Source organism: Cavia porcellus, unplaced genomic scaffold (genome assembly GCF_034190915.1).
Source record: "Cavia porcellus strain 051 isolate PalLab524CR breed Dunkin Hartley unplaced genomic scaffold, mCavPor4.1 scaffold_14, whole genome shotgun sequence".
Taxonomy (NCBI): Eukaryota; Metazoa; Chordata; class Mammalia; order Rodentia; family Caviidae; genus Cavia; species Cavia porcellus.
Genome location: NW_026947497.1, coordinates 46869681 through 46887653, shown reverse-complemented (window position 1 = coordinate 46887653; position 17973 = coordinate 46869681). Strand labels below are relative to the sequence as shown.

The 17973-nt window shown below is 37.1% G+C and overlaps 1 protein-coding gene across 2 annotated transcripts; it reads right to left on the bottom strand.

Annotated features, from left to right (window-relative positions):
- Nucleotides 1-714: 714 nt before the first annotated feature.
- On the bottom strand, nucleotides 715-17376 carry LOC100719261 (transmembrane protein 184C-like). 2 transcript variants are annotated; one of them, XM_063260865.1, is made up of 13 exons: nucleotides 17233-17376; nucleotides 14104-14234; nucleotides 13972-14008; nucleotides 12537-12742; nucleotides 10411-10485; nucleotides 9140-9233; nucleotides 7221-7333; nucleotides 5619-5718; nucleotides 4965-5139; nucleotides 4134-4730; nucleotides 1869-2138; nucleotides 1365-1497; nucleotides 715-937 (listed from the first exon to the last, which is right to left on the bottom strand). In XM_063260865.1, the coding sequence occupies exons 1-10, from the start codon at nucleotides 17353-17355 to the stop codon at nucleotides 4435-4437; spliced, it is 1350 nt and encodes a 449-aa protein (XP_063116935.1). In that variant the 5' UTR covers nucleotides 17356-17376; the 3' UTR covers nucleotides 715-937; nucleotides 1365-1497; nucleotides 1869-2138; nucleotides 4134-4434. The 2 variants fall into 2 exon arrangements, 1 of the variants encoding a protein (XP_063116935.1); XR_010051494.1 differs by lacking the exons at nucleotides 4134-4730; nucleotides 4965-5139; nucleotides 5619-5718; ... (5 more) ...; nucleotides 14104-14234; nucleotides 17233-17376 and adding an exon at nucleotides 2861-3125 and having other exon boundaries at nucleotides 724-937.
- Between the last annotated feature and the right edge of the window lie 597 nt (nucleotides 17377-17973).

Genomic DNA, 17973 nt, shown 5'->3' with positions numbered 1-17973 from the left:
ATATTCAGCCTTGCTGCTAGCATTTAGAAATTGTTTTAAAGTATGTTAATAAAAATTTCATTTACTATGTGACTGAAAAATACCCTATGCTGGAGTGAACACAAGTTTTACCAATTTTAACAGTATGACAAACTCACAGCTTATTTTGGCTGGAACTTCCTATAAGAAAACAAAACACTTTAGTTCTGACATTATAATCCTAAGTTGCGGCTGCTTCCAAAGATCATTTGTCAAAATTATTTATCACAGTTAAAAAATTCCTTTTATACAATGGAATCAATGAACCATAGAATGCTAAATGTCCTTGGATATACAACCAAAAGGCTAGTCTTCCAACAGAATAGGGCTATTCATTTTGGAACCAATCAGAGAAACAGAAAGCACATCAGAAGTGTGTGTAGAAATTAATTAAAATTTATCTTGCCTTTTTCCCTAGTCTATAATAATCAAGGAGAATTGAGTTTACATAATCTTTCCAGATGAGACGCAACAGCACAAAAATACCCAAATTTCTTCAAAGGCAATGGGAAGTAAAACAATTTTACATCTAATGAAGACTGAAGGAACAAGTGTTATTTGCAATTTTTTCCTTGTTTGATAGATTTTAAGACTTAGAAGTATATAAATTTTAAGTGATAAACAAAAGTCACAGTCTTCACAAAGGGAACTATAATAAAAATAAACCACAGGAAACATTAAATTAGTAAAGCTTATTTTATTACTTGTTAATGTTAATGATCAAAAACTTCAGTAGAGCGGCTGCATTTAAAAGTGAAACTACATAATACATCACAATAAACAGATGACTCCGATCCCTTTCAAAGAAGTGCCTTTAAATGCATGAATATTGTACATTTTGATTATGCCATAAATATGCATTCATAGTTTTGGCTTCATTTTCTTCCTCAACCATCAGACACATTTTATGCTTCCATGTCTACAAACAAGCAGAGAGATTATTTTTCATGACAAGACTAACATAAACACAAACTATATCCACAAACACATTAAAATTTCTTTAAAATGCCTGTTTTTGCATTGCTAAGACATCACCGGGGCAGTAGGTCAAAGCTTAGAAGCTAACAGTGAAGTGTAAAAATCCACCATTTTCCTAACAGTCCTTAAATTATTCTAAAATTAGGACACTCGCAAAAATGTGTGCACTCTTAGCATTTGTAATACACACCTCCCTAGATTGTTAAGACCTTTTATTATGACATATTTTCCTAATGCAGTCAAGTTAAATTTTTACTTTAAGTAATTCAACTGTATCATTTATAAAAGTAAAACAAAAACCTTGCACATCAATAGCACAGTAGTGTTTCTTATAAAGAAAAAAAAAAGAAATTTAACAATCTGTACACCTGCATGTGTTCATCAACACTTGCTGAAGGTTTGGTCCTTGTTTGCTTTCCTCTCTGGCTTCTCCTTTGCTTCTAGTTCCATGTTTTCTCTTTCAATCAATGTAATTAAGGTACTAGATGGCTTTTGGACTTCCTGAGTTATAAACAAAAATGTTCATGATGAACTTGTGCTTTCCATCTACACGTTGCCTTGATTTCAATTGTTAAACACAGGTATGTTTTAGAAGATCACATACAAAGATAACTTTTTTCCATAGAAATCTGTTCATTTGCAAAATCAAGTAAGTCATCTTGTTCAGAACTTTCCTTCAGTTGTTAATGAATACTGATATCAAAATCAGTCTTAGCACAGGTAGTGATGTTAAAACTTATATAGTATTAAAAAGTGAGACCAATAAACTAGTTTTAAATTGTGGGCATGAATTTTTCTAAGGAAATTATTTAACGCTAACACTAGGAAATACTTTAACAAAAACCTATTTCAAAACTTTTTTTTAAACTCACCTTAAAGAATATACTTATTATGATGGGCTGACGGCATAGCTCAGCAGTAGAGTGCTTGCCTAGCACACATGAAGCCCTGAATTCAATTGCTAACACCACCAAAACAAGAAGAAAAAAAAAGATCAAGCCTTATTCCAAACTGGACTACATTACACGAAAATCCTAAGCACTCACGGTGTTCACGGTTCATCGTCCTCTCTTGTGTAGTTTTCCCCTTGTTTGCCCAACTGATATTCACAGCTGATGGACAGGTGACCTCGGCCATCCAATCTATAAAAATCAGATATTATAAAAAATATAAGTTCTGTACAACCTATTTTAAATTCAGTTTTACTATAATTATAATTAAATATAAAACTGTATTACAAGTCAGAATTTTCTATCCAGATAACCTCAACTGCATTCTATAACCTTTGTCCTATAAAATCTTTATAGTCTTCATTATTATTATAAAAGAAGTACAGACTCAAATGCTCTGATCATACTTCAGGAGGTAACCTTAACACCTGTGATGTAAGTCAGAAACACAGGTAAATTAAGCCGGGCATGGTGGCAGGACAGGCTGAAGCAAGACGATCCTTGCAAGTTCCAGATCAGCCTGGGTTACAAAGTGAGCTCAAAGCCAACCTGAACTGCTTGGCGAGACCTTGTCAAAAAAAAAAAAAAAAAAAAAAAAAGATGCAGGTAAATAATGTTGACATTTACAATTTCAGAATGTCTTCCTTTGAAGAAATTTTAAATTTTAATCACTTAACAGTTTGCCCAAGTGTCACTCAGGGAGTGCATTTGTTTACACAGTAACAAAGCCAAGCACCACTCAGGCAGGTGACATTTTAACCAGTGGATTCTCGTTTGCATGAGAAACACTCATACTTGACATTATGTTTCCTGTTATATTATCTCATAAAAATTAACATAAAATGCAAATTTTGGTTACCCTGTATTGGAAATGGTTAAACTTTCATTACCTGACCTTTAAAAAATTAACTTACCTCAAAGAAGATATCAGGAGACATCCTTTGCTCATGGATAGGAAAAACCAGCTTAGTAAAAATGGTCACACTTCCAAGATTATTATACAGATTTAACGCAATTCTGGTCAAAATACCATTAGAATATCTCACAAAACTTGAGAAAGCATTCCTAAAATTCATCTGGGACAGAAGAAGTTGGTGATTTAAAATATTCAAAGTATTTATAAAGGAAGAAAAGAAATCTAAACTTATCTCTAACAAATGGAAAGAAAAAAGTAAAAAATCATTTCATACTGTATGAATAAATTTCCAGATCTGAGCGCTATGTTCTTCACTGTGTTCTTTTCATGTCTTCGTCCCAAAAGGAGATTGTCAATTAATCAACATTTTAACTTATTTTGTTGGTATAATAACAGCCTGCCAATATAATTATTTCACCACTGTTACCACTCTTCACAAATCTTAAAAATCTGGGTCCTTGAACTTCCAACCATCTTACGCATGCAAAACAGCTTTTTCTTTACTTTATAAGAGGATATCCCTTGTACCTTTATACAAGCACTCCCCAAAAGAGAAAAACTATTTTTACAGCTTTCTTTGGCCCCTAACGTCTCCTCCTCAGGAAGATGCTTAAGCACCAAGCCAATACCACATCTGTAACTCACTAGTACTTTGAAGACCTTTTCCTGTTATTCTTCCTCTAGCTACATGCAACCCCACACCTGAATTCAAACTCTAATGCAAAAATTCGATGAAATACTAAACTTACTCTTTACTCCTTGCCTCATGTCAAACAAGCAGCTCTAAGTATTGGCACCCAGCTCCTGAATTCACTCTGCAGCTGTGTACTGCAAACTTAGGAACTCAAACTATATGAAGACGAAATCTGAAGTCTTTCCCTGGTCCTAAAAGAGTTCAAAATAACCATAAAACAAAGAAAACTGAAAGCAGTCTATCATTTTTAGTCCTCCCAACATACACAGGAAAATTTAAAACAAATGCTGTGTTTTTAATCATAGCTGATGGACAGCAAGATCTCAGTATGTATAAGGCTCAGAAGCATTTTGTTACATAATCCCCACAAGTCTGTTAATATTATTAATATTATCGCCCTGTAAGGCCCCATTAGTGCGATATTCCTAAAGTTACCTAGCATAACTAGCACTGAAACAGATGTCCCTCAGCTCAATACTGTTCCCTAGCAGAGTTCTAGATTGAAGCCGATAAATTTTGGATGAGGTGAAAACTAGATACCACGCAAAACACCGACCGCACACGCGGGCAGCCGCACCTGCGGGATCCGCGGCAGCGCGAGTGCAGCGCCCCCTGGGGCCGGCGCGGCGCTCGCTGTGGTCAGTGGCCGAGCCGCGTAGGACGGCGGCGAGCCAAGGACTTCTGTGTGGCCTCCGAGCGATCCGGGACTCCAGCAAGTGTCCTCCTCTTCCCGACCACGCTTTCCACGCGTGGAAGACCCGCTTTCCACTCGCAGCGAAGGCGGCAGCGGACAGGCTGCTCGCACCCGTGCTCAGAACCTGTCTGAAGCACAGATGCGCGCGAGCCCAGCCTGGCAGGGGAGGACAAGAGGCCCCGCCTCAGTCCTCCGCCAGCCCGCGCCTTCCTTCCGCGCTGTCGCTGCCCCATTCCTCCGGGATGGAGATCGCGACGCTGTCCTCGGCGCCTTCGCTGCACCGTTCCTCGGGGATGGTGATCACGCAGTACTCCGGGCGCCTCGGGCCAAAGAATGGCGCGGAGGAGGTCGAGGAAAACATCTCCTCTTCCTCCCCCGAGGAAGGGCTCTTGGCCACGGACGGCAGCGCCGAGGTGGTGTTTTCCTTTTCGTTGTGGCCCGCTGTGGCCTTTCGGCTGCGCTGGTCCTTGAAGATCCGTGCTTTAAAGAACACAAAGATTTCCACGTTAAGCCAGGCCCTCGCACGTGATAAGCGACCGTCCTAAATAGGAGCGCCCTCCTCCCTTCTTCTCTCCGCGGGATTTGAAGAGCCTGCACCGCGGTGCGCTCCAAACAGCTGTCTTTTCTTTTCCTAAGTAACTAATAAATACCCTCCGTGGGAGAATAAAATAACTTACTTACTGCATTTGGAAGAATTAAGTGGCAGGCTCTTACCCAAGTGTCCTAATTGCTCACAGATATGGTCTTTGAGATCGGACAAGTCGCACATCGCCAGGAACGCGCTGAAGCAGGAGACTTGCTCTTCCCCCTCCTGCACGTAGGGCTTGTAAGAGAAGGCGTAGTGGTGGGCTATGGCTGCTACGAACATCTCCACACAAATGAGAAACTCCTAGATGGCAGCAAAAGAAGCAGCCCTCTTTAGCTTTAATGTAGTGTTCTACATTGATACAAAGTACTTAAAACTTTTTTTTAAAAAGTACTTAAGTTTCGACAGCTGCTTCTTTTCTTTTTATAGTATATTCATTTTTCTTTTCCCCAAACTATTTTTTACTTCTTTATAAAAAGATAAAATCTGTTTCTATTTTGTACTACCTAAATCAAGTACTTTTAAGCAAACTGCACTGTATTTTCAATCACCCTCCCAGAGACTAAGGAAAAGAGCAGAAAGAGAAGTGGGCTAGGAAAACCAAAATCGGGGATTCGTTTCTGATTCTGTTTACATCAGTAGGTGTGGCCAGTTTCTGTAGGGCTCCTGTGTGGTCTCCTGTAGCCCCACGGCCTACACGCTGGCAGGGTTAGTAGAGACGACGAGTAAACATGCTTAAGGAATACTCGAGTTCTCCTGAGTTCAGCGACAGCACTGCTTACTTGCAGCCCGGTGGACACCTCTTCTGGTGAATGCCATTCCCACAAACGTGCTTTAGATATTACATTAAAGTTCACCAGCAGAGCGATAATAAGTCCTTGCCTATATGTTGGGAAAAGGTAAATGCAAAATCTTTACCAAGCATCAAATAAGCAGCTATTTTAAAAATATGTCATATAAAAAGTAGTTAAAATCCCAGTACAACCTAGAGATCAGCCCCACCCTACCTCCGCAGCCTGCTCCTAAGGAAACCATAGATGCCGCACTTGCTTTACAAATGCAGCTTTCAAATACAGTTTCATCAGAGGAACTTTGGTTATGATGTCTCAGAACTCTGTACTTGGTTTACAGAGCTTTGTTTTGAAAGTGTGCATTCCTAATTACATTTTAAATTGTTCTGATACACTGAGGGTGCCCAACATGTCTTCCAATAGGTATTTAAAATGGAGTAAGAACAGATACTCAAATATTTACACATGTATTAACTACTCGAATTTTCTTTAAAGAGTAATTTTGAACTATTGGAACTAAGACAAACTCAGAAGAGGTCGGACTGCAAGAGAGCAAGTCATATTGAGTATTTCAATAGGGATAATGCTTCAGGTTAATTTCTCTTTTTAAAAGCTTTTTGTGGTACTAGAGTTTGGACCCAGAGCCTCTGTGTCCTATTGCTCCTAAACTACAGTGTCAGGCATTTTTATTTTTTAAGGTAAGTTCTCACTAAATTGTTCAGGCTGTCCTCAAATTTGGGATCCTCTTGTTTCAGCCTTGGAAGAAGCTGGGATTATGTGTGCCACTTCATTGGCCCCATGTCAATTACAATAGCATAGAAGGAGATAGAGGAGCTTTCAGAAACCTATAAAAATAATCACTTCAGTGCTACTTTAAAGATAAGAAAACTCTGTCAGTAAAAGGTTGGTTAACAAGTTGTAGCTATACAACAGAATACTAAGGAAAAATAGAAACAATGAAATTAAATTTCTCTATATTGACGAACTATAATTACAATATACTGAGCATATATTATTCAGTTCTGTAAGTTTTTATAGTGTAAAATCATTTCTATGCAATTTTAAATAGGACACATGTATATCAAAATGTCAATCAGTCCTTCTGGTAGTAGGATTTCATGAATTTTTCCCTTTCTTCTTTTTTTGTATTGCTGCTATTCTGTTAAATTTGGTGTATTGTTTTATTTGTTTTGAGGAACTCTTCTAACCTGCCCTTTTTACTGAACCCAAATCACATATAATTTGTTTTCTATGCTGCAGAGTGTTTACTGATGAACACTTTCCATATCATTCCATAGACTACATTGTGTTTTCTTTCAAACTGCATAGTATTCCATTATAATATCAAGACCAGGATTTATTTTAATGATTCCTATATTGTTGAGAAAGTAGGTAATTTTAAATTATTTTCAATACACGGGACAGTGAATATCTGATTACTTCTTTATAAAGATCCTGGCAGGGGGGTTAACAGGTTGAAATCATTTTTAAGTAAAGACATTTTAATCCACCTTCTGTATTAATGGTACATTAAAACCAACATTTTATTATTCTTTAGAAAACTGAGAATATTCATGAGAAAGCAACACTTACCAAAAAGTGAAAATCAGAACCACTTTGACACATAAAAATTTTCCGAATGGGTGGAGCGTCTCCAGCTCTGTACTGAAAATCTTGTAAAATGAGTACAGGTAGTATATCGCCAACTGCGAGCAAAATTAATATTTAAACATCTGTATTAAGAATCACTAATGAAACATTCAGTTGCAAAACAGAGACTTGGTGCAAGTAATGTTTTGAACGAATTTTTCTAGACCTTATTACTCTATTTGTAGATTAATTAACAACAGGCTTTTAACATGGCTGTAGGTGAACATATACATCAGCCCCCAGAACAGATGTGAGACACTGTCCCTGATGATACATGCTCACTTACTTGGGCTCAGACAGAGAACAAGAAATAAATGATAGACGTAAATGGAGGAAAAGTCTTTTCGGCCAAAATAAAAAAAATAGATCTGTAATGGCTTTTAAATCCAAATTCCTGTTGGTTTTTTTTCAGGATTTAGCTTATTCCCTAATCTGTCTACATAGCATTGTATGTATTCTAAGGCGACACCTTTAATAAACTGAATTTCAACAAAATTGGGACCTTGAAGTCAGCAAATAAAGAATCGGGAAAACAATTCTTCTTCAGGGTGGTACTTTAGTCCAAGTGAATTTACTTTTTAAAATAAATACCTAGGATTTATTTTAGAATTCATTTATAAAAATGTAGTACAGCAGCTGAATAGCAAACTTTCCTAAAAGTTCACTTTTTCCACTAGAATAGTAAAATAATCTTTTAAAATATTTCACATTATGAAAGCAGTGAAGGAAGAATACAGTAATTCAGACCCTCAGCCTGTCATTCCTTTGTACACATACACTATTTTCTTTTTTATAGAGCTGCAGGTCAAGCCCAGGACCTGGCCTATGCTAAGCAAACTCTAACTGAGCTACATCTTCAAGTACAGGCTGGTTCTTTTAGCAGCTGTCATGCACTAAATATAAAATTGTGTGTATGAGGGTTATTCCTAAGAACTAATACTTTGGTTAACAGAGTGATCATAAATCTTTTCACAAGTGCTTATCACTGGGCTTTCAATTGTTTACAGGCTTTAGTATGACAAATAATAGGCTTTATAGTCAAAGCAAATACCAATCATTTCTTTACAATAATTCCAGCGTTTGGGAGGCTGCAGCAAGATCTCCATGAGCTTGAGGCCATCCTAGGCTACCCATTGTGTTCAAGGCAAGCCTGAATACATAGTAAGATCCTGTCCATTCAACCCCCTACCACTAAAGTTGCATTCCCAGATAAAGAATTATTGGTCAGAAAGAAAATGCGCATCTGGAAAAACTTTGGATTACTAGCCATTTAAAGCTTAACGCAATGCATCATATCTAAATTATTATTCTGCTGGGGGCTTTAACCTAAGCTTTTAAATCAAATGCATTAGAGCTCACAAGATCAATCATTATGTCTTCAGAATATTTCTAGGACTGTGTTCTAGAATTGTGACAGTTTTAATTTCATTTGGTTTCAACTATATTATGTTAAAGAATTTCATGATCTCATTTTAATTTAGACCTGGGCTCTTACAAACAAATTAGATAGATCCTCTTACTGAATATGCCTGGTATATGTGTTGTGTTTTCCTGTTGGTATTGTTTATGTAAGGAGTACTGTTTTTATTCATGATCTACCCACTGAGCTGTGCAATGAGAATCAAAGACAAACACAACCAACAGGTCAGAGTACAAATCACCAAATAATAAATAAATATGGTTCTGTATCTTTATAGTATAAAAGATATTTATATAAAGCTTTTTCAATTTGTTTGTACAAATTAAATTTCAAGATTGAAAAGAAAAGCTTTACTCCAAAAAACAGTGCTTAAAAGCATTCAGAATTCCAGAGATCAATTTATTATAATTTTATTATAATTACAAAAAGAACATTTACTTACCATTTGTGATACAGTGTTTATTAGAGTTAAGTAAATCCAGACATTTTTAAAACTAATTTGTCCTTCTTGAATTAAGGAAAATGGCTGACATACTCTACAAAACATAGTAAAATGGGATCACTTTATGATTAATGAAATCACATATTTTAAAATACAGTGACAACAATACTCAAACTCAGAAGTCATTTTATTTAAATGAGCCTATAATGATTTTATTTGGTCACAGAGATGATTCAAAAATAAAACAAAAGCATTTTTGTAGCAATGTTATATGACTATTTCGCCAGCTTGAAGAAAATATAAAAATAAGACCAATACCCTGGAGTAGAGTTAGAAAGTTAACTGGGTAGTTAATAGTTATTAACTTTAAAAAAATAAAACTACATTGCTTAGTTACGAAAAGGTTGATTGCTAAACATATTTATGTCTGTAATTATAGTTCGCTTTTCCCCTAAATTATCTCAGAGGTCAATACCAAGAGCCAGCCCCTTCAATAAATTTCACAGTTAGCATTAGCTGTGTGCTCCTCTGGTTTCTGAGCTGCAGAGAAATAAAGCACACCTTCATAAAGAAATCCATTTGTCTTAGCTGGCTAAATAATCCCTTGCTCAAAGCAGCTATATAAAGAACTGAACTTTCCTTTCACTTTTCTTTCCATCTTTCTTTTGTGAGCACGCAGACTGTAAGGACTAAAAGATAAAATATACAATCTATCTGCTTTAGATTACTTGACATTCTGGAATTTTTAGGAAATAGTTTCGTCAGGTGGCTTAACAATATCCTATGTTTACCTCAAATTCTAAAAATCTTGACAATGTTTAAAGAAAAATGCTACATTTTTGGACAGCACTCCCAATATATTCTAAATTAACTATGAAAAATCTTGTAGTCATCCAGAAAGCTATGTGAATGTTCACATTTGGAAAAACATCATTTTGAAAGTGCTTCATAGGGGCTGGAGGTTTAGCTCAGCGGCATAAGCACCTGCCTTGCAAGCAGGCAGTCGTGAGTTCGATCCCCGGTACCGATAAAAATGAAAAAAGACCAAAAAAAAAAGAAGAAAGTGCTTCATGATACACCCCCAGAGGATGTAAATCCTGTAGTGATTCTTTGTCTGTTAACACTTAGCTTAATAAAGTAAGGATTTTGTATATTATGATTTTTACAGCAGACTAGACTTAATTTATTACCAATACACACTATGCTTTACTCAGTTGTTCCCATTAAAGGGTAAAAGGATTTTCTTAAATGATGTAAAATCTGATATTTACAAAGCAATCACAGTGGTGACTGCTCTGACTCCCGCGTACTGGAAGACTCCTAGTTTGCATTGAAAGACAAAAATCCTGAAAAAGAAAAAGAACTTAGCATTACAACTACTTATTCTAAGAACATCAGAACATTCTCACAGCCTTTAAATGAAAGTCACCTTGAGAAATGACATCATATTTTTATATTTATGTGTTTATCCTCTATGGCAGTGGAAGGAGGATATGGATACCATTTTTTAAACTATCCTACAAGAATATCTTCTGAAAGACTTTCCTTTTTATATAGTCTCGAGTTTCAGAATAGTGTCACACACATCAAAATGGACCCAAGTCTGTCTTGCTACAGTTTGGATCTGAAATGTCTCACAAAGGCCCAGAGGTTAAAGGATTGGGTCCCAACTCATGGCATTTTTGGGAAGTGATTGGACCTTTAGAAGGTGTGGTCTAGAGGAAGGAACTCAGGTCATGATGTGGGAGTGGCCCTTAAAGTTTGCACTGGGACTCTGGTCTCTTCCTCTGTCTCCTGGCCACCATGAATTGAACTGGCCTATCTGCCACATCATGATGTATTGTGCTGTCACAAACCAAAACAACAGAGCCACTAACCATGGATTGAAACCTCTGGACCTCTAAGCTAAAGTAAACCTTTTCACTTATTAAACTGATTACCTCATGTATTTTGTCACAGTGACAAAAAGATGAATAACACAGTCTCTTTTTTTTCTGGAATAAAAATGTGAGTAATTAATTTGCTTGTGTGTGTGTGTGTGTGTGTGTGTGTGTGTGTGCATATTTAGAAAGTATTATTTATATTTCCAATTCCATTTCAAGTTTGGAGTTTAAGTATCTTGCATATTCTGAAAGGACAAAATAAACATATAAAACCAATTTTATTCTATTGTTGAGTTCACCAAATGTGGGGGAAATTTGCCCTCACTGTATTTGAAAGTGCTCATAGTACCTCCTGCAGAGAGCTCTTCTTGATCGCAAATCTACTGAATTTATCCGTACTACAGTCTCTCATTCTCTTCTGTTCTTTTCCTTGCATGACACTTCCTGAACTAGGTAGTCATTTATACCTTCATGAACTTCTAACCCTCCTAACAAAGTGAGTTCCTCCATGTGTTTGGTGCACTACACGGAGACCATATGCTGATGCATAATAAGTGATCAATATATTCTTGTTAAATGAACACATCAGGGGCTTGCTATTTTGAGAAAGTTGGGTAATTTTGTAAGTTTCTTCCCATCTGAAGCTATAAGAACAATATGAAGAGTGTCACACAAATCATTCTGCTCTGTAGATGTGAGGCCTTCATCACGTGTTTATAAACTGATGACCAGGCCTCCCATCGTTCCTAGCTTGTAACTTCCCCCTTTCTTGTCTGTCAGTGATCAAGTCCTACTCGCTCTTCACTTGCATTTTCTCATTGTCTTTCTTTTTCTATTCCAGTTTCATTCTTTTGTTCAGCTTACTTCACAAGCTGTTGTAACTTCCTAACTTATTTCCCCACATCCTGAGTCATCTTCGCTCCAATGTATCTTTTACAATGATGCAAAATTAATCTTTCTAGAGCACTGTTTTCAAGTATTTCCTTGCTGAAACATATCCAATGCTTTCTTTGTGTAATAAGTGCAATTGTAACCTCAATTTGCATTTCAAAATAAAAGAACTAAATAGCATAAGCTTTATTTTCTTTACTACCTACATGAACATGTAATAGGGCAAACTATATTACTAGAATAAACACTGGTATTTGATGCTGTTGCTTCATATCACCTGCTGTTTTTCCACATAGATTATCTTCTCCCCAAGTCTTTTATCTACTTGTGATCTTGTGTAAGATCTGCAGGTCCTGACAGCCAGTTGTAAAAAATGCTGACTAAAGTATTTCTAAGGTTTTCTCCTGCAATGCATTGTTGAGCTTTTATATTTGGATGAACAATTTTAAAAATTTGACGTACAGATTATAAAAACGCGTGAGTTACATCGGCCAGTGTAGGGCCTCAGCCTTATTCCTCTTGCCCTGCTCAACGTACTTAATACACTACCTTGCAGGAGACTAAGTGAGACTTAAGAATTGCTTAAATAAAACTAAACAGAAAATAAAACCAAACATACTTACTCCCCCATTGGCCAAGGTGGGAAGCAACAAAAAGGTGGGAATGGTCTTTGTGGCTCTTTGACTTCGAGAACGGCTATTAGATCTTGGTATTGATGAGTTAAATAGTTGGTCAAGAAAATCATAAAGTTAATGATGACATAGCACTCATAGCACTCCCTAAACGTGTTCATATATATGGCGCTTTTGGGATTTATCAATCCCAGCCACTATGAAAAAGCACAGGAGTTAAAAACATTGTTGCACTTTAGATAAAATTAATACTCCAACTCATGATACTCAAAATAAACTAATTTAAAATTTGATCTGTCCTGTCACATACTTATATTAAACACTTGGTAACAATGTATCATTATAATGGCTACCTGGTAATCTGTGAAGTGAATTCTGTGTGTGTGTGTGTGTGTGTGTGTGTGTGTGTGTGTGTGTATGTGCATTTGCACACACGAGTGTGGGGTGCTGGAATCAACTTGCAGGACTCTGCCCACGCTGAGCACATGCTCTATCACTAAGCTACATCTCCAGGCCTTTGAAATTAATTTTAAAAAGCAATAAACATCATACACATAGATACATAAATGATAACAATTTGGAATAAATAAATGAACATGAGAGAAGCTAAATTGAGTTTTCAAATTTAACCAGTATTTTCTTGATAAGAACATAGAAAATGCTTCTACAGCCATTTTCTTCATATCTAATCAAGTTAGAGCCACAGTTATATACCCTTCTGGCAAGTTTTACCGAATTTATTTGATTCAAATGAAAGATTTAATAAATAAAAAGAATTATAATGTACAGTCAGCTATCCTTTTGTGTGACATTTGTGGATTCAAACAAAACTAGCTCACAAATATTTGAAACAAAGAAACGAAAAACTCATCTGTACTAAAAATGGATCAGTCCTTGGGTCATTATTCCCTCATCAATAAAGTGTAACAACTATTTACATAGCATTTACACTGTATCAAGTATTAGAGGCCATCTAGAGAGGACTTAATACACAGAGATAGAGACACAGGACTTAATACACAGAATGCATACGGGAAGGCGGGTGTAGATTACTACCGCTCTTAGGTGGAAATGCTGAGCAAGCAGATTTGGTATCTCAGGATTTTTTTGAACCAACCCTCTGTGGGTACCACAGTACTACCGTGATTTAAAATATTATAACCTTTAAAGGACTAAGAGCTACTGCACTGAAAACTTTTAAAATTAAGGCAACAGTTAAAGATTTCAGAAAACTTAAAATATAGTTTTCATTTTCTTTTATCGTACTTTATCTCCTTATCAACATTAAAAACAAGTGAACTTTTTTGTTTTTCTTTCTGAACTCCTTGTTGTAGATATACTTTCATTATTTTAAGTGTTTTATGATAAGGATAGTTACTATCATCAAACTTTGTTAATGAAATTTAAAAAAAAAAAACATACTTACACTATCCAAGCTATAAATCGGCACCATCCAAAGTATTCTATTTGGGAAGCAAAGAATAAATTTAAATCATTTTATGTTATATTTATGACAGAAGCCAATGCAACATTAGTAAAATCAAAATAGAAGATTGACCTGATAATTGGCTTTTGCAACCCAGGCTGTGTGAAGTGGACCAGATGTTGTAAGATGTCCCACAGAGAAAGAGGGATGGTCATCAATAAAAAGATCCCAGCCAGCAACCAAGCTTTGGAATGAATATCCACCTTGAGAAACAGAAGAATGTGTTAGTAGTGATTGTGATATTGTAACTACAGAGTCCAATAAAATTGTTCACTTCTTAAATTTTCATTTGATTACAATGATGCTCATTATTTTTGGAGGGAGGAGGCGAATTCTTCCTCATGAAGTTGAGCATTTTTCCTCATGGAGCTTCCTACAACAGCTTTCTACACATTGACAATATTAATGTCATGGCACATACACCCTCTTTCTACTTATTATTTGCCTTTTTAATTTGATTATTGTGTTTGGGGGTGTAAAAAAAATTGAGATAGGGCCTCATTACAGCTCTAAGTTGACAAGGCTGGGCTCAAATCTGTGATGCTCCTGCCTCAATTTCCCAGAGTTCTGGGGCTACGGGCTTTCCACCACCAGGCCTGACTTTTACAGTTAACCAGTGTAGTAAACCCTCACATGAAGACAGCAATGAACAGTGAGGCTACCAGCCTGCCACGTTCTTTACATCAGTTCTCTTTGATCTCTCTCAGCTGCGGTAGTGATGCTACATTATTATCCAGATAAATTAGAATACACACTACTTCTCGCATGCAAGATATTGATTTAGGATATTGTCATTTTTAAGATCTCTAATGTCTTTTCTAAATAAATACCTGATCTATATTTTATTTTTAAAAGCTCAATTTCTAAAAATATACCCTGAGTCATCTCATCTTAAAGCAGAGGTGCTTCAGAACCAGTGGGGATGAATAGAGACCCCTCCTCCTGGGGGAGAGGCAGCAGCACTGCTGGAGTGAGGGGGCCAGGGTGAAAACCCTACAGGGCACTGCACGGTCAACCACACACACTCAGGCAAGTCACACACAGAGGGGAATGTTTAACTGAGCAGGCAGTCATCTCGCACCCCAGTAAACCAGAATCTGGCCCACCATGAGCACGGGATGAACCCCATAACCCTCCTCTTTGCTGTCATCTCAGCTCCCTTGGACTCCTTCACATGTGAACTTTGATTCTAGTATTTAAAGGACATGTATTTTCACACAAATACCGCTAAAAATAAGTCAAAGTACACCTAGTGCTCAAGCAGACTGGGTCCTCCTTGAAACTCCCGGTATTCACTTTCTAACCCATTCTAGCCCCAAAATCCATCAACCACAATTGCCTTACTAACTGTAAAACAAAACATTTAGTTGTCTTCTTTGTAAATTCCTGTTTTTCTCTTTGACTTCTAAATATTGGGGCTAGGCCCTCTGCCATTTCTTCTTTTTCTCCTTTATAATCCTCCTTCATCCTCCCAGGCTGCTGGGGTTACAGATTTGTGCCATCACCAGTACACTTAGCCAGGTGTCACATTTTTACACCTGTCACCACATAGCACACAAAACCTGATTAGTCCTAGGGACTTTATTACTTTTTAATTCCATTACCAGTCCTTTGAACAGAAAGAAAGAGATATGATGTCTTTTCTCACAAAGAAAAATAAAACAAAGAAGGGAAGATGAAGATTTGAAAAGGGAAAGCTTACAATATTAAATGGAGTGGCCAGGAGACATTTTGGTAAACGCCCGAAATTAATATTATTTGCAGGAAAGGCGTCCCATGAAGGAAAGTACAAAGGCTCTAGGCATGAAGCAGGCCCAGTACGCATGAATAAGCCAGGGCAGCAGGAGCCAGGACTTGAAAAAAGATAACCTAAGGCAAGGTGGTACCAGGCCACACTGGGCCTTCGTGGCTACAGTTAAGAATACTGGATTTCACTGTGCAACTAGGAGAGACGAGGGGGGGGGTGCACGTAATGTGATTTATGAGAGACAAACAGGACACACACACCTAGGTGTTAGCTCACTACTCTGGATGGCCTGGAGAGCACAGTTCAGGTAGGACAGCTGAAACCTTGATTCAGAGTATTGGCAGGGGACGCTGCAGTTTAGAAGACTTTTCTTAAAAGCCAGTGTCATTTAAAAACTACAGCCGAAACTCACAACTATGAGAAATCCACACAATTCCTTAACCTCAAAAATAGTTCCTACATTGTCATATAAGGAAATATTTCAAAGTAATGTCTTATTTGCCTTAAGATGTTTATATGTGAATTTTAGTAGATAAAGTCATAGAACCTATGTCCTGGGAAGATAACCTTGTTTGTTAAAAGAAGTATTTAATGCAGCAGAGCATATTATATCACCTTTAAAAATAGCTCTATGAATTATGCCAGTATGAGAAAGTAAAGCAATAATTTAAAAAATACACAGAACATAAATACATATTCCATTGTTTATTTAAAATTATTTCTACAATAAAAAAGGATCTAAAATAACTACAGGCCTGTCATAAAGCTTGTAAAATACTTCTTCTCAGTGGTTTTTATTAGGTCAGAATTTAAATTTTATGTATATGTATATATATATATATATATATATATATATATATATATACTAAACATATATATGAACTGGCTATATATATAAATGTATACTTAATTATTATCTTGGGATTTTCCAGTTTCTATTACTTTACTGATGTCACAATATGAAATAACATCAAAAGTATACAAGACATTGCAAAGCCTTTGCTTTGACTAAGAGCTACTTAGAAAAGAGAAAGCTACAAAGTCAAATCAACTAAAATCCTCTAATTTGGGAAATTAGCTAAAAGTTAACAAAATTCAGTAAGTCGGTTTCCAGATAGTTTGTCTGATTCAGTTAACTCCAAGATCTAAACAGTGGATAAGACTTCAAAATAAAATTACCTAACTTCGGGGAACTGGTGAATATTTGCAAAACAAAGTACTTCTGGAGAGCTACATTAAAATACTGGAACTATTTTGCTCACCTGGTTCCCCCACACACACACCTGTAGCATCATTCAAAGAACCACAAGCAAGAAGTCAGGCAGGTTTATGTCCAAAGACTGGGCTCATTTACAGGAGGGCATTCTCAGATACCAAGACTGGGTGTCTAGAGGAGGAATGCAGCAGGTCAGATAGAAAGGCAGAGACAGACTGAAAGTGCAGGACCCCCATACCTCCAGTTTCTCCAGCTTCCACACACACAGCGGCACCGCCACGATGATGGATAGCAGGTAGATGCTGATTGCCACTGGGCGGATCCACTGCCTCCAGTTCTTCTCAGAACACAGGCAAGGCATGTCTGCCTTCCTGGAAGCAAGCAAAAGGAGACTGAAGAAGATTGAGATGGGAAGCCCCAGTTCTGGTTTCGTCACTCTACAGGGAAAGAGCTAATGGGTGAGTTTACCAGCCAAAGCTGAAGGAATTTCAAGAAGAGAAAACAAATCCGACAAACTGGCATAGCAGTCCTTTTGGAGCCAAAGATTTTGAAAGCACAGCCCCAAGTGGGGAGGGACAAGCCTAAAATACAGCTACTTCTTATGTCACAAAGCCAACTGCACCACACCCTTAGGTAAGGCTTTGAAGTCAGAACTGGGCTCAGCCCCACCCTTGAGACCTTGGACTTCAACTCTCAGCCTCAATGGCCTAACATCCATTTAATCAATGAGAATTACACTAGATAGCATATTTATCGTTCAGTCATCTAGGGTGTCCCCCAAATCCTAATACTCAGCTCAATTTAGAAAAATACTTAGTGCATGTTTGCAATATGTAATTATGACATTGATCTGGAGAGTCATCAGCAAGGAGACGAGGAGGTACAGCCCCCTTGTGAAAACCTTGTAATCCTTTTCTTCTCGCCTCCTCCCTCCAACTCTTGTTCCCCTTACTTTTGAAAAAGATCTCTCTACTTCCTA

Excerpts from the sequence above, each read along its gene's own strand:
- LOC100719261 (XM_063260865.1), bottom strand. The coding sequence starts at position 17,355 with ATGCCTTGCCTGTGTTCTGAGAAGAACTGGAGGCAGTGGATCCGCCCA. Across the intron at positions 10,486-12,536 it reads CCACCTTGGCCAATGGGGGA|GATTTTTGTCTTTCAATGCA; the intron begins GTAAGTATGTTT and ends TTTCTTTTTCAG. Across the intron at positions 5,140-5,618 it reads AGGTGTCCACCGGGCTGCAA|GAGTTTCTCATTTGTGTGGA; the intron begins GTAAGCAGTGCT and ends GCTGCCATCTAG.